At 42.5% G+C, this 13,705-nt stretch overlaps 1 protein-coding gene across 1 annotated transcript; it reads right to left on the bottom strand.

Annotated features, from left to right (window-relative positions):
- Nucleotides 1-1,912: 1,912 nt before the first annotated feature.
- On the bottom strand, nt 1,913-2,731 carry Olig3 (oligodendrocyte transcription factor 3). Its single transcript, XM_027938410.2, has one exon. The coding sequence runs from the start codon at nt 2,729-2,731 to the stop codon at nt 1,913-1,915; it is 819 nt and encodes a 272-aa protein (XP_027794211.1).
- Between the last annotated feature and the right edge of the window lie 10,974 nt (nt 2,732-13,705).

The raw sequence follows: 13,705 nt of genomic DNA, 5'->3' as shown, positions 1-13,705 counted from the left end.
TTGGGGATATAAGATGAGAGCGAAGACAGTAAAGTAAGTGATCAAAATGACCCTTGTTTTAAATGACATTTAAACTGAAGATGCCCAATAACTTTAGTTAATTAGAACTGCGATCTTCTAAAGGAGGGGAAAAAAGGAAAATTCTCCCTATAAATCTGCAAGATGCTGAGAGTTGGGTAGTGCTTTGCCTCCTCCCAGAGCTCACCTTACAAAGCAGAATGGCATTCTTTCTCTGCAGGGCATGCTGCAGAGGGGGTAGGCAGGCAGGCGGGTGAATGATTATTTTCTAAGATCATTCTTTGTTGACTTTTTAAACATACACTGGATTTTAAAATGGGTAGGGAGAGATCACAAGGCTAATTTAAAGTAAAAAGAAGTTAACTTACTGCTTCATTCTTGTCTGTTGCCAACACACCCAGGGTAGTCACCACTCCGCCTCTCATTTCCTGCCACTTTGTGTTTCCAGATTGCTTTTTTTTTAAAACAAAAAACTCAATTTCTGAGTTTATGAGGGAAGTAAACAAGAGCCCAAGTAACAAGACTACAAATATGGACACTGTCTCACTGAAGGACATTTAGTTGCAATGATTAGCACCAATTTACCCATCCTCTTTATGGGGGATAGACCAGAGGGGGAAAAAAAAATCTTCACATCCTGTTGCCACCCAAATCCCTGACCCATACCCAGACACACCTCACTGAATCCACACTTTCCCACTAACCCCATCTTCTAAGACTTTAGGCAAAGGCAAAACCAGGATTTAAGGTTCTTTTTTATTTGAAATCTCATCCAGAAACACTGGTTATTAATAAATATATCATAGTTATCAAGAATATATAAAAAATAAAGACAGGTATTGTCTTTGAGGCCCTAACAAAATATTTCAAGCAAATGTTCAGGAAATAAAAACGGCACCCCTCCCCCAAACCACAATAAGTTTTCAAAGCTGATAATAGAGAGAGCCGACCCCGCATGCAGAATAACTGAGCGAGGGGGGGTGGGGCAAGCTACTAGAGGGAACCCAAGCTTGCGATTGCGGTGCCCCTACCACAGCTGAAGGTTTGGAATGAAATTTGAAGGGCGTGGGGTGGGGGAAGAAGCGTGTGTGCGTGAGTGTGAGTCTTTGCACTCTGCCCCCTTTTTCATTTCATACAACCACAGACAGATATATGGAGTACTTCGGATAATTCACTAATAAATCCTTGTTACAAGGAAAATGGCACCATGGCCGCACAACATGTTAGACAAGATTCATTTAGAAGCGTGCATGCATTCTTTTGACCTACACTGCGTCGAAAAGGAAAACCCACATAGGAGGTTGTCATGCCCTGGACGGGAGTTGAGATTCAAAACTTGGGTCTTGAGATACACATCTCTGTCTCTCTCCCTCTCTCCCTCTTTCTCTCCATTGTCTCTAGAAAAACTATGGTGAGGACAGAGAGACTCATAATTGCATCCATCTCAAGGAAATATTTACATTTGTTTCGCACAAAAAGGATGGCCATTTTTTCCCAAGGTGAGAACAGAGCCAGAGAAAGTCAAATCGAAAGTTCCTTCGCATCTTTGTAACTACACCGATCCCGTCTTTATACAACAAATGCAGTTCTGACAAGAGCATATGGCAGTGAGAAATACTGGCGCGGCATGGGGAAAAGAAGCATGCATGCGAAACACGACGTCTGGTTCGAGTCCCCCTTCTCTACCTCCTAGAAATTGTAGTTTGTTTTTGGTCTTTTCTCCCTGGGGGTCAAGTGGGATCTGAAATCTCTCCGACGGGGTGGGAGGCCGAGGGACCCCGCGCCCGCCCTCCCCGCAGGTGGTGCGCCTAGCCTCCCCCTTCCCTCCCGGCCCGGCACCGCGGCTCCTCCCGCCGCTCTCTCCTCATCCTTAGCAGCCGGGCCGACCCGCTGCTCACTTGAGCAAGTCCTTGGACTCTGCAGACAGCCGGGCCATGTTGGCCGTGGAGAGAGCGGACAGGTGCGGCGGCGGCGGCATCTGGCAGATGGTGCAGGGGCAGGGCAGCCCGGCCCAGTGCTGGAAGCCGCTGCCCAGCTGCAGCGCGGGCGGCGTGGAGGGCGCCTTGAGCAGCGAGTGGGGAGGCCGAATGGTACCGATGGTGGGCAGTGAGGCGGCGGAGAGCGGCGACGAGGCATTACCAGATGAGAGCGCGCCGCCCAGGATGGGATGCACCGGGTGCACAGTGTTGGCCGCGTGCGCCGGGTGTCCGGCCGAGTGCCCCACAGTCCCGCAGTGGAAGGCCGAGTGATGGCCACCATAGATCTCGCCAACCAACCTCTTCATCTCCTCCAGGGAGCTGGTGAGCATGAGGATGTAGTTTCTGGCTAGCAGGAGAGTGGCGATCTTGGAGAGCTTGCGCACCGAGGGCCCGTGCGCATAGGGCATGACCTCGCGCAGCCCGTCCATGGCGAGATTCAGGTCGTGCATCCTCTTGCGCTCGCGTCCGTTGATCTTCAGCCGCAGCTGCTGTAGGTCCTGCTCCGACAGCTGCTTCTTGATTTTGTACTTGCTGCTCTCTCCCGCGGCCTTAGAGCCAGCCCGCGAGAGACTTTCCCCAGGCATCTTCTGCACCATATCGCCCTGTGTGGACGAAACTGAGTTGAGACGACTCTCCTGGTGGTGGTGGTGGCGGTGGTGGTGGTCCCTCAGGTACATCTCATCCATGTCCGGAGATGAAGCTCTGCTGGAGACAGAGCTCGAATCAGAATTCATTTTATTACAGGGTATGCGGCCCTACCGTGGGGGAGGCTTTAGGCGGGAAATTAAGGAGAATCTTGATTATTAAAAAATCCGCACAGCCCAACAACCCACTTCTCAGTTGCAGGACTTGAAAAGAAAAGCGGAGGCACTGTCTTGCCCCGCCTCTCTCCCTCCCCGCGCCCCTATCTCTGGTTGGGCTGTTTCCTGGACAGCTAGTTGGTGTGTGCTTGAACTAACCTCACGCTGAAAAAGAGGGGCTTTTATAGAGCTGCAGAGGAGAAAAGAGACAAAAGGAGCCCTCCTATCTATCCTGGACTGGTTAAGATGACGTGCCATCATTCAGGGCGGTGCGCTTTGCTGTCCCATTTAGCAAGGATTCCTATTCATATTCATTGTGGGGCCGCCCAGGGACACCTCTGCTCCAAACCGCTAGGAGCCCCCAGGCACAAAACCCTCTGATTGACACACTCACCGCTCTAGCTCTAGCCCTCCTGATTTTTTTTTTTAACTTTCTTCCACCCCACCCTTCCCCCCCCCCCAATTTCCCTAATCAAATCTTACACTTAAGGAAACGAAGGAAGGGAAGAGAAGCTGGCCAGACGGTTAGTGCAGGTTCCTCTGGATTTGGAGAGATGAATTGAAATATTTTCTCTCCTTCATTTATCACTACTCTGAAGTTTAGGGACGTGTAGGCAAAAACGGGTCCCAAATGGAAAGGTTTGAGGGAAAGAAGTGCAGATGAAGGGCAGATTCGATCAGCCAGGGCTGGGAGAAGAGAAAGGATGCATGCCCAGGTTCACTGTCTTGAGTTTTTTTCTTCATTAGGTCTCCTTTCCTACACACTGGAATTTTGTTAATTTTGTACATTGGGCCCCTCTGGTGTGGTTTCAAAGTATGGTCCCTATTTAGTGATGGGGTTGCCGCTGACACTGCTGCGGGGAGGAGTCTTTTTCTATGATTTTCATTTACAAAATAGATTGAAATAATTTTAATTTTGTACAATTCTCTGACTTCTTAGATCTGGAACGGAGGGGTAAAATGTCTGTTTTTACAAGAAAATCAACCTGGAGGGGAAAGAGAGAAAAAGGAGCTGATGGGGCGGGGAAGGAGTTGGGGATTGGAAAGATCCCCAAGAGCTCCGGAGAGGCCATTTCGGCTCTGGCGTTAGCGGAAGATGCTGGGGCAGTTCCCGCCCGAAGCTTCGCGGCGCGGGCTAGCCGAGAGCCTCTGGTAGGTCCTCTCCGCTGGCCCCACTCTGGCGGGATGGGGGAAGCAGGAGCTCAGAATCCAATAGTACAATACTTTGGCGTGTGTGTTGGCTTGGGGTCGGACAATGAAAGGACCTGGAGAATCCCTTGTGCGTGCGCGCCTGGGCACTGCGGTCCAGAGCAGTTTCTGAGGATAAAGAGAAGGCCTGGGGTTCGGAGCACTGTGTCCGAGTGAAGAAGTCGGCACAGGTTATCCTTTCCCTTTGCTGTGTTCTTTTGTTGAGCAAGACTTGGGTTAAGCAGAGCAAGGAGAGGGAAGGCAAAAATCCCCCGAAAGAAGGGAGTCCCACGGTGGCCTCTGGGAGAACCTGGGCACCGCCACGCTGCGGGCTTGAAGGAACCGAGGACAGACACTCAGTTAAGGCAGTGTCGCCATTGAAAGCAAGAAACAAAATCAATACTCAAACCTTAGGCACTTAGGGCCTCTGCGGCTCAGAGTCACTGTGAGAACTAAGAAGAGGAGTCTCCACTCTCCTATGACACAAATAGAGCGGTCAACAGAAGAAGGATGTATGCCCAAGTCCACAGTTTGCACATTCTATGAGGCTGTGCCTTACTGGCATACAGTCATGTCGTGAATGTAGCCCTGGCACTACCAGCGGATGGGGAGATTCAATTTTGGAATAGATGCTTTCTCTACACCAAAATTGATTTACTGCAAAGTCATCAGTCCCCCTCCCAAACCGTCACATCAATGCTCCGGAAGCATGGACACAAACCATTTCTACTGCTTCCACTTCGGTGGAAGGAAAGTTTCTTTAAAAGAAGGATCCAGGAAATTCCATGGAGTTGGAAACTCAATTCTAACTTCCAAGCAAAAGAAATGTTTCCCAATCCACCACACTAGCTAAGATACTAGCTAAGATACTGACATCTCACGCATCCTTCATGCGAAAATGGGCTCAAAAAGAACATCTGTAGTACCAGGTGATGGACGGAAGCTAGGGGAAGTGAGTCCTAAGCACAGACCTTTTCCGCACTCCTCAAGATCAAGTGGCTATGAGGGGCGGGGGAGCGCTTTACTGGAGAAAAAGCGGTTAGCAAGCAGGGAGCCTGTGCGCTCGCTCCGCTCTGTGGTCCTCGGGAGCCACTTTCTGACCCATGAGTATCCTCATCTGTCTTTTCTGGTTAAAACTGAAAATACTGAGCCCGAGTTTTGATTTCAAAGTAGCAAAATCAGAGCAGATTTTAAATGAAGGAGTAAAAAAAAAAATGCTGTTGCAAGGTATGTTAACATTTTTTAAAAGTTCTCAATGTACAATTCGAAAAGAAGTTTAAAGTATCTTCAAGTTAATCAAGAAAGCGGAGGGGGGCGAGAAGGGGAGGGAGAAGGGGAGAACAGACCTAGAAATACCTAAACCATTCACTTGCAGGCCTGGAAAGTGAGTGTGGGAGTTTAATCCAGAAGATGGTTTCCCTCAGCCGGCCTTTCTGCGAAAGGGATTTAGGCTGACCGCGACCAGCCTAGCGTGAGGTCTGCACTGGGCCAGGAAGAAGCACCGGAGTCTTTGCCTGAACACGCGAGTCCACCCTGGAGATATTCGTTTCAAAAACAAAACGGTGCCTGAAATGGGAGATCTACTGTGTCATCCCCGGACCCTGGCGGGGTGCCGCGCGCTCTCCGCTCTCTGGCTGCCCTCTGCTTTTCCTAAAGCCATGTGAGAGTGTAGGGTGACCTAAGGACCAGGACTGCAGCCAGATAAGCACTTTTGGTGAGCACTTTTTGGAGTCCTCCGTTGAAGACGTTAACAATTAGAAAAGGATGAAAAATAAAGTAAAACAACTTTGCTCGCTATGAAATGGGTTGACAGTGGTCAGGGCTCAAAGAGCGGAGGCACCACGGCATCTTGCCTCGCTGAGTTGACTCCGGTAACCCTGGCTCCCGCCCTCCACATAAGCCCTGAACACACAAAAAAAGGAGCAAGCCAGAAGATCGAACGGATTTATTTCTGAGGGCTGTTTCTCTCTGCCATCTCCCATTTGGGGCATGTGCGGGAAGGGGAAGCAACGTGGACACAGTTGGGCCTTGGCTGCAGCAGCCCAAAGGGGCCTCAACCAGAGAGGCACCGTGACCTTGGCCCTGGCCCGGGGCCCATCCAGATTGCTCAGACAGGCCAGGAGCTGGAGCTAGCTGCCCGACTGCCGCGCGGGGCCGCGCTCTCTGGGGCCACACCCCGCGCCCTAGCGGCCAGGGCGGGCGACCGCACCGAGGCGGGGGTCGTTTCTGGCAACAGGTGCTGCTGCTTTCAGCCTAGCGGGTCTCGGCTGTGGGAGTTCACTAACCTGCATAAGACCCTTGAAAGCAGCGATTTGCCGCGGGGACCGGGTTGGAAGAGTAGTCCAGAGGTCCCCGCGCGCTCTGGGCGCACAGCCTCGGCTCTATAGCTTCAGGCTGGGCCCTTCCAGCTTTCCCAGGACCGCGAGCTCCAAGCTTTTTTCAATCTTCCCAACATCTCCCTCTGCCTCCCTGACCACCGGCGATCGTCCCTTACCCGATTCTCAGTGCGTGCAGCTTGGTGCCCGACACCCACCGCTCCGCAGCTCCAGCAACCGAGTTCCTCTCCAGCATCTGTCTGCTGTGCCTGAGGCCGCTGTGATTTTGGCTCAGGCGAACCCCCACCCCGCCCCCACACCCTGCAAGAGTCCAGCCGCAAATGTCGCCTTGGCTGACCCACCGGGAGGCTACTGTGAGGAGCAGGTCAATCAGCAACGTCCAGGGGCTCCTCTCGCTCATCAAAGCCACCAACTTGGCCAGGAGAAACTTTGGCCGAGACAAGAAGGCAGGAGGCTGCCCTATGGGTTTCACCTTTCAACCCAACCCCTTTCCAAAATAAAAAAGAAGAAAAAAGGAAAACCCAAGTATTTCTATACAAGTTCCGTCACGTGCAACCGAAGAATCACCTAAAAACTAGTTGACCAGACTGAAGAACTTCTCAAAAAAATGTTTTCTTCGGCTCAGGAAAGCAATAACTTCAGGGAAGTAGTAGGGGTGCGGTCCTAGAGACTGTTAGGCTGATCAAAAAAAGCCAGTCCAAAAAAGAAAATAGAGACACATTTTTTAAAAATTAAAATCAACATAAATCTCAGCCAGGCAGAAATTATCTCCTTTTGTAGCAAAAATGTGGCTAGGGTACTGAACTCTGAGCTCCTATATTCCAAGATGCCCAAATCAAAATCCTAGCAGCTCCATAGGTGCTACCAGGGCCAGAGAGGATGAATCTAGACTGAATAAAGCTTTTTGGTTTTCTGAGTTATCCCATATTTTGAATAACACCTGGAAAACTTATTGATCCGCCCAGACTTTCACCTCAGTGAAAGAATTTAAACAAATTCTTATTTTCATACAAGGAAAATAACACAAGTTGAAAGAAAAATTTTATGAGGCTGTAGTGATTACTCTTTGCACTGTTTAATGGAGACTGAGGACGAGACCAAGTGCCAGAATGCATGAAATGATGAGGTGCTAATTATGTGAATATACAGACAAGTTAATACACTGGCACAACTAGAAGTTTGATTTTAATGATGCATAAGCAGAGAGACCGGCTAGAACTTACAGATTCATTATAATTATTTAAAGACTCACTAAAGTCAAAGGACATATGAACTTCTGGGCTTCATTTATAGGATTTTGCTCAATTAGTGAGCATACTTCAGTATTCTTTTATTTTTCTTTCTTTCTACTAACATCTGCTCAATTGCCAAAACCTCAACTGAGTTTTCTTCTGTAGAAAGCTTATAAATTTGAAACATTTTTTCCTCAAGACTGGAAAATTTAAGTTGATTTGAATATCACTGGTGATCAATCATATAAATTGATGAGTTCTATTAAAATTTGCATACTTATACACACATTCTTGGCATGTGCCTTGACATTTTGGATTTGCGGCTTCATTAATAATAACACTTTAAGAACCACTAAGCAGATGATTTCTTAATAATATTTTATTGATATTAATTTACTTCTTTATGAATTGATGGTTAAAGCCACTATATAAAATTTGATATATTAATGTAAAAGTAGCCAAGAATAGTCAATTCTGCTTTTCATTTTTGGAGGTTAATGGATCATCTCCTTGATGTACTCTATTAGATAGTTAAATTGAATATATATTTCTGTATTTTTTTGCTGAAATGCTTAAGTAATTTAGTTTTGTTTTTGAGATAATTATCTTAAGTATATAAATATTCATTTTGTGTTCAGTAATGTTTTGTCTATACGCAAAGACAATAAATAAGTAAACAACACAAAGAGATTAGAATATAATCAATGTGCAGAAGAGCCGAGATGTTACATTTACGACAGCAATGTATTGCATTGGCCTTTTATTATATTATTAAGTTCTGAAACTTACATGTATATTTTTATGAAGTCAAATACATAAAATATTTATGTGAAGGCTTTGTGTTATAAATTAAAACAAATTATTTTTCAAATGCTATGTTATAAAGACACAAGAAGACATATCACACACCTGTTTGTAAGTAAGTTGAACTTGAAACATTCTAACATTGGCTTGACTTCTAACACATACTGACATGCATTATTTGAGAAAATTATAATGAAGTATTCTGCTACTGAATCTTGAAAAGTTTTTTTTTTTTTTTTTTTAAAGACAGGTTTCAAAAATTAACCTTTCAATGTCTGATTGATTTTGTACTGAATCCATAGTGTGGACCAGGTGGTTCCTACTTTATTATTTCTAATACCAACTAAAAATATAATAAATTGTTGTATTTTTCTATCTATAGATATTTTGTTTGCATAATACCAGCAGTCTGAATGTAAAGTATATGAAGTCAGATTAATACCATTTACAATACTGACTAAATTTTCATCTCTATCTTTATATTATAATTTATAATAAAATTACAGCAATTATCCAAGTAATTCAACTCCTTTTAAAATTTGCTGGTTTTAGATATACATGACAATAGGATGTATTTTACATATATGGGGTACAACCCGTTATAATTTTAACCCCAATAATTTAACTCGTAAACTGTGCTGTTCTTTCATTTTGTGGGGTAGGAGGAGGTGGCTAGAGAGGAAGCAGGATGCAAACCGATTATCACCAAAATTTCTTGATATTTATCATTCCATATTTTACTTGCAGATCATGCTCTCTCCTCTTTGACAACTGAAATTATATTTTTGAGAGTTCTTTTAAGAGTTGGTAGTAAAACCCCCCAAAAGTTTCACATATGTTAATTTTTATAACATTAAAAGGATAATAGAAATTATAACTTTACAACATGACATCATTTAAGGTATTGATGAAAGAAAGTTGGTCTTTATTTTTTTTCTAGTAACTTTAATTGTCTTTCCTATCACCCTTGATAATAAGAAATATCGGAACATTTGACTACATCTGCAGAAGTAAGTGTTTCAATTAATTACTTCAAAACAACTTGATATATTTATCTTTTTATATTGGCAAATGTAATAAATTTGAGTAGAATATTAGATGAGTTAAACTTTATGATGAACAGGAAAAGAAAAAGAAGGAGGGCATAAAAATCATAATTATACATGTCCTTAGTTCATAATACATAAATTTAATCCCACCCTTCAGGGCATTTTATGGAGTGATTTGCATGAGAGAACTCCCAAAATATATGCTCACTTTATAAGTTCATGGAAGCTATCATATTGGTAGTGATATTTTAATATAGGGCACATTGTGATTGTTTTCCAAGATCAACAGTGTAGCAAGTTTGCCAATCTTGTTTAAATGCCCTTTGGACTCGTCATTCTCTTTTACCATTTATCCATCTTGCAATATGTTGAACCAGTCAAATTGCCAGAGATGAAGTACTGAGAAGAATGAAAACACCAAATAATCCCTCAGGGGTGATACTTGTGGTTTGGGGATGGCTTAGAAACTATGCTGAAAAGTTGAAGTGGAAATTCTCTATTGCTAAAAATAAGCAAAAAGTTTTAACTCTATACCAAGGCATGGCTCAAATGGCCTAATAATTATTTAGCATGCAATAATGTATTTATTTAAGTAAAAATACAATACTAGATATTTGTAGTAAGGAAAAGATAATTTTCATGTCATTGACAAGGGTTTGTAAGCCTATTTTACATTCTTTGCAGAGTTTATTTTCTCTGGGAAAACATTTTATTAGTGATTTATTTGTATAAAACGGAATCACATGCAATTATGTATGCAATTTTTAAGTACACTAAAATTGTCCTGTCTCTTCATCTCTATCAACATTTTATCTCTGTTAAAAGTAAAGTAGGGGCTGAGTGCATGGGGCTCACACCTGTTTTCCCAGCAACTCAGGAGGCTGAGGCAGGAAAATTTTAAGTTCAAGGCCAGTCTCAGCAATTTAGCAACATAATGATACCCTGTTCCAAAACAAAAAATTAAAAAGGACTGGGCATTTGCAGGGGGAAAAATGGTTGGAACATTATGTTAAGCAAAATAAGCCAAACTTAGAAAGTCAAGAGTTGTAGTTTTTTTCTCTCATATGTGAAAGCTGGTGAGGGAAAAGGAAGAAAAAGTGGGGGAGGGGAATCTCATGAAAATCAAAGGGAGATTAGTAGAGGAATAGGACTAGTGGGTGGCAGGAAGAAAGGGAAAGAGGAAATACTGGGGAAGAATATTGACCATATTACATCTCACCATTATGTACAACTATAATGTGCCACACACACACACACACACACAAATAGGACTGAGTGTGCAGCTGAGTGGTAAACTGTCCCTGGTTTAAATCCCTAGTACCAAAAAAGAAGAAAGGGAGGGAGGGAGAGAGAGAGAGAGAGAGAGAGAGAGAGAGAGAGAGAGAGAGAGAGAGAGAGAGAACGAACTCAGGCAGAGAATAATAGCTCTTTTGCTTCCATTAGATTTATTAATTGAAGTAATCACATTCAATATGAAATGATTCCTTTGGGGAAAGTAATGCAAGATATGTGTGGCAGAAAAGATGTGCCAGGATTCTATAACCATTTGAACTTGAGAGTTTTAAGTGGCTGTAGAAACCAAAAAACAAACAAACAAACAAACAACAACAACAACAAACTCATGGGCATATGCAGCTTGGGGTCAAAATTTTTACAAAGATGGGTCTAGAATAACAAAGGCAGAATTCTTCTCCAGGTTTGTGGTGCTTCTCATTCACCTGTTTGAGGAAGGTGTCAAAAGCAATGGGAACAAAATTAACATCAGTGCAACAGTATTTCATAGGTATTTCTAATAAGTTGTCTTCTGGCCAAAGCTTACAAATGCTATGGGATTAAAGAAAGATAGATGAACTCTTGGAGACAGATAAACTTTTTTTTTTAATAACTCCTTTGGTGGGGGTTCCTCACTATGGTACAAAAGGCAGTCAGATATTACAGATTTGTGGCTTACCTGCTATGCACCTAGACACATTTCTATTTCTGAACCCTTGTTTTGTCATCTCTATAACGAACATAATGAGATACATGATGTACAATTGGGAGAATTAAGTATGTCTTTTGCAAACCTTTTAAAATCATGTGCAAATTCATCAAGATGGATCAGACTTAAATTTTAAGAGCAATATTTTAAAACATTTAATAAAAATAAATTATTAATTTATGATGGTGAAACAGGGGTACATTTCTTAAGTTAGCAAAAGCAATTATTTATAAAAGGAAATGTTTGATAAATGTGACTACATTAAAATGGACAGTTCTTCAACATTCACTGAAAGAATGTGAAATGACTATTTTTACACCGAAAAAAGATCTTTGCAGCATAAAGTACCAATAAAACATAAGTGTCATGCATAGATACATAAGTCTAACAAATCAAGATAAAAAGGATAATAGAAAAATAGGCAAAAGACAAACAGAAATATCACAGGACAGTGCTAGAATCTTTAGAGGTGGGACCTAGAGATAGGTCCTTAAGTCAGACTGCTTTTTCTTATTTTTTCAGTTTTTTAAAAGGCAATATTACATAGAATAATACTTTTTTTTAAAAAAAATCAGGGATTGTACTCAGGGGCACTGGACCACTGAGCCATATCCCCAGCCCTATTTTGTACATTCACATGCTATTAAATATATGAAATATTTTCAACTTATTAAGAAAATACAAATAGAGACCACAAGGAGATAGTATTTTATATTCTCCAAATGGGAAACATTAAAAAGTTTGATGACAGAAATATTGTAGACACTTAGCTCATCAGCACCTAAGTGCATTTCTGGTAGAAGCAGAAGCTGACGCATCAGTTTGACGTTATCTTATTAGATTGAACAGTCATTTACTCTGTGACCCAGCAATTCTCCTCCTAGGTTATATGACTCCACCCCAGACTCTTGAACCTAAACACCTAAAGACAAATACTACAATAAAATGCTCATACCATCACTATTCACAGTACCAAATAGCTATTAACAGGAAAACAGGTAACTAAATTGGAGTGAAAGCTACTGAATCATTCAGTAGCAACATGCAAGACATATGGATAAATCTTATCAACATAAAATTAAGAAGAAGAATAAAAGATTGCATGGAAAATGATCAAAACTTTGTAAGACTTAAGAAACCAAGACAAAACAATATATTTATAAACAGAGAAGTGAAAAAAATATATAAAAGAGAAAATAAAGAAAGTAATAGAAAGATCAACTTCAATTTGAGACACAGACATTTCAGGTGGAGGAGGAAGGCGTATGGGAGGTACCACACAGAACAAAAGAGGTTACTATCAATTTTCCAGTCTCTGCATTGATGTACTAGTCAGATTTTGTTACTATAATGAAACACCTGACTCCTCACATTTTTGGAGGCTCAAAGTTCAAACAGCATAGCACCAGCTGAGCTGGTGAGGGCCACCCTTTGGCTGCATCACCTCATGATGGACAGCAAGAGTGGGAGAAGATCAGAGCATGAGGTTACATCTGAGCCAGGAAACAGAGAGTGAGAGAAGCCAGAATTGTTCTTATACCAACCCTGCTCTGAAAACTACCAAAGTGTCTCTTGAGAACTACCTGATATCTTCGGTGACTTAAGGACCTATCCCTAGGTAGGTCCCACTTCTTTAAAGATTCTAGCACTGCCTAATACCAGCACCCTGGGATGAAGCCTCCAACCATACAGACACTCAAACCATATCCTATTAAAGAAATTGCGAAGGATGTCCATTGGTATATGTTTCAAATAAACACACAAGTATGCACAGTGTGTTATGGATAAAGAATTACAATTAACCACATTCTCTGTATCTTCCTCAGAGTTTGTATCAATGAAGTTTGATTTAGTTGATTATAACAAATGCCCCAAATAACACTGCCTTAAAGATACAAGTTTTTCTTTTATATAAAATCTATAATAAAGTAGTTCAGGGCTGGGAGAGCAACTCTAAAATATAATGTCCTCAAGAACTTGATTACTTTGAGTTTATAGTTCTAATACCTGTGGTAGATAACTCTCATGGTCTTGGTTCAAAATGGTGTAATCACATTGGCATTCCAGCAAGCATGATGGAGAAGTAGGGAAGAAAGGAACAAAATCACACTCCTATCTGAGAATTCAGTGCTGGCAACAGAAACTGTTCTATCTTCAGTATTCAGCATAGGAAATTGCTTAGTTTAAAGTCTTTAGAAGGACCAAATGAGTGGACATAAGCCAGGTCTCCAGAACAACTCTCAGAACAACTTATTATAAATAACCCACAAGGGAGCTACTACCTCTGAGGTTGCAGGTGAAGTCATAAATTTAAGAAT

This window comes from Marmota flaviventris, chromosome 6, assembly GCF_047511675.1.
Source record: "Marmota flaviventris isolate mMarFla1 chromosome 6, mMarFla1.hap1, whole genome shotgun sequence".
Classification (NCBI taxonomy): domain Eukaryota; kingdom Metazoa; phylum Chordata; class Mammalia; order Rodentia; family Sciuridae; genus Marmota; species Marmota flaviventris.
This window is presented reverse-complemented; position numbering and strand designations above follow the sequence as displayed.

Coding starts and splice junctions, on each gene's coding strand:
- Olig3 (XM_027938410.2), bottom strand. CDS start 2,731: ATGAATTCTGATTCGAGCTCTGTCTCCAGCAGAGCTTCATCTCCGGAC.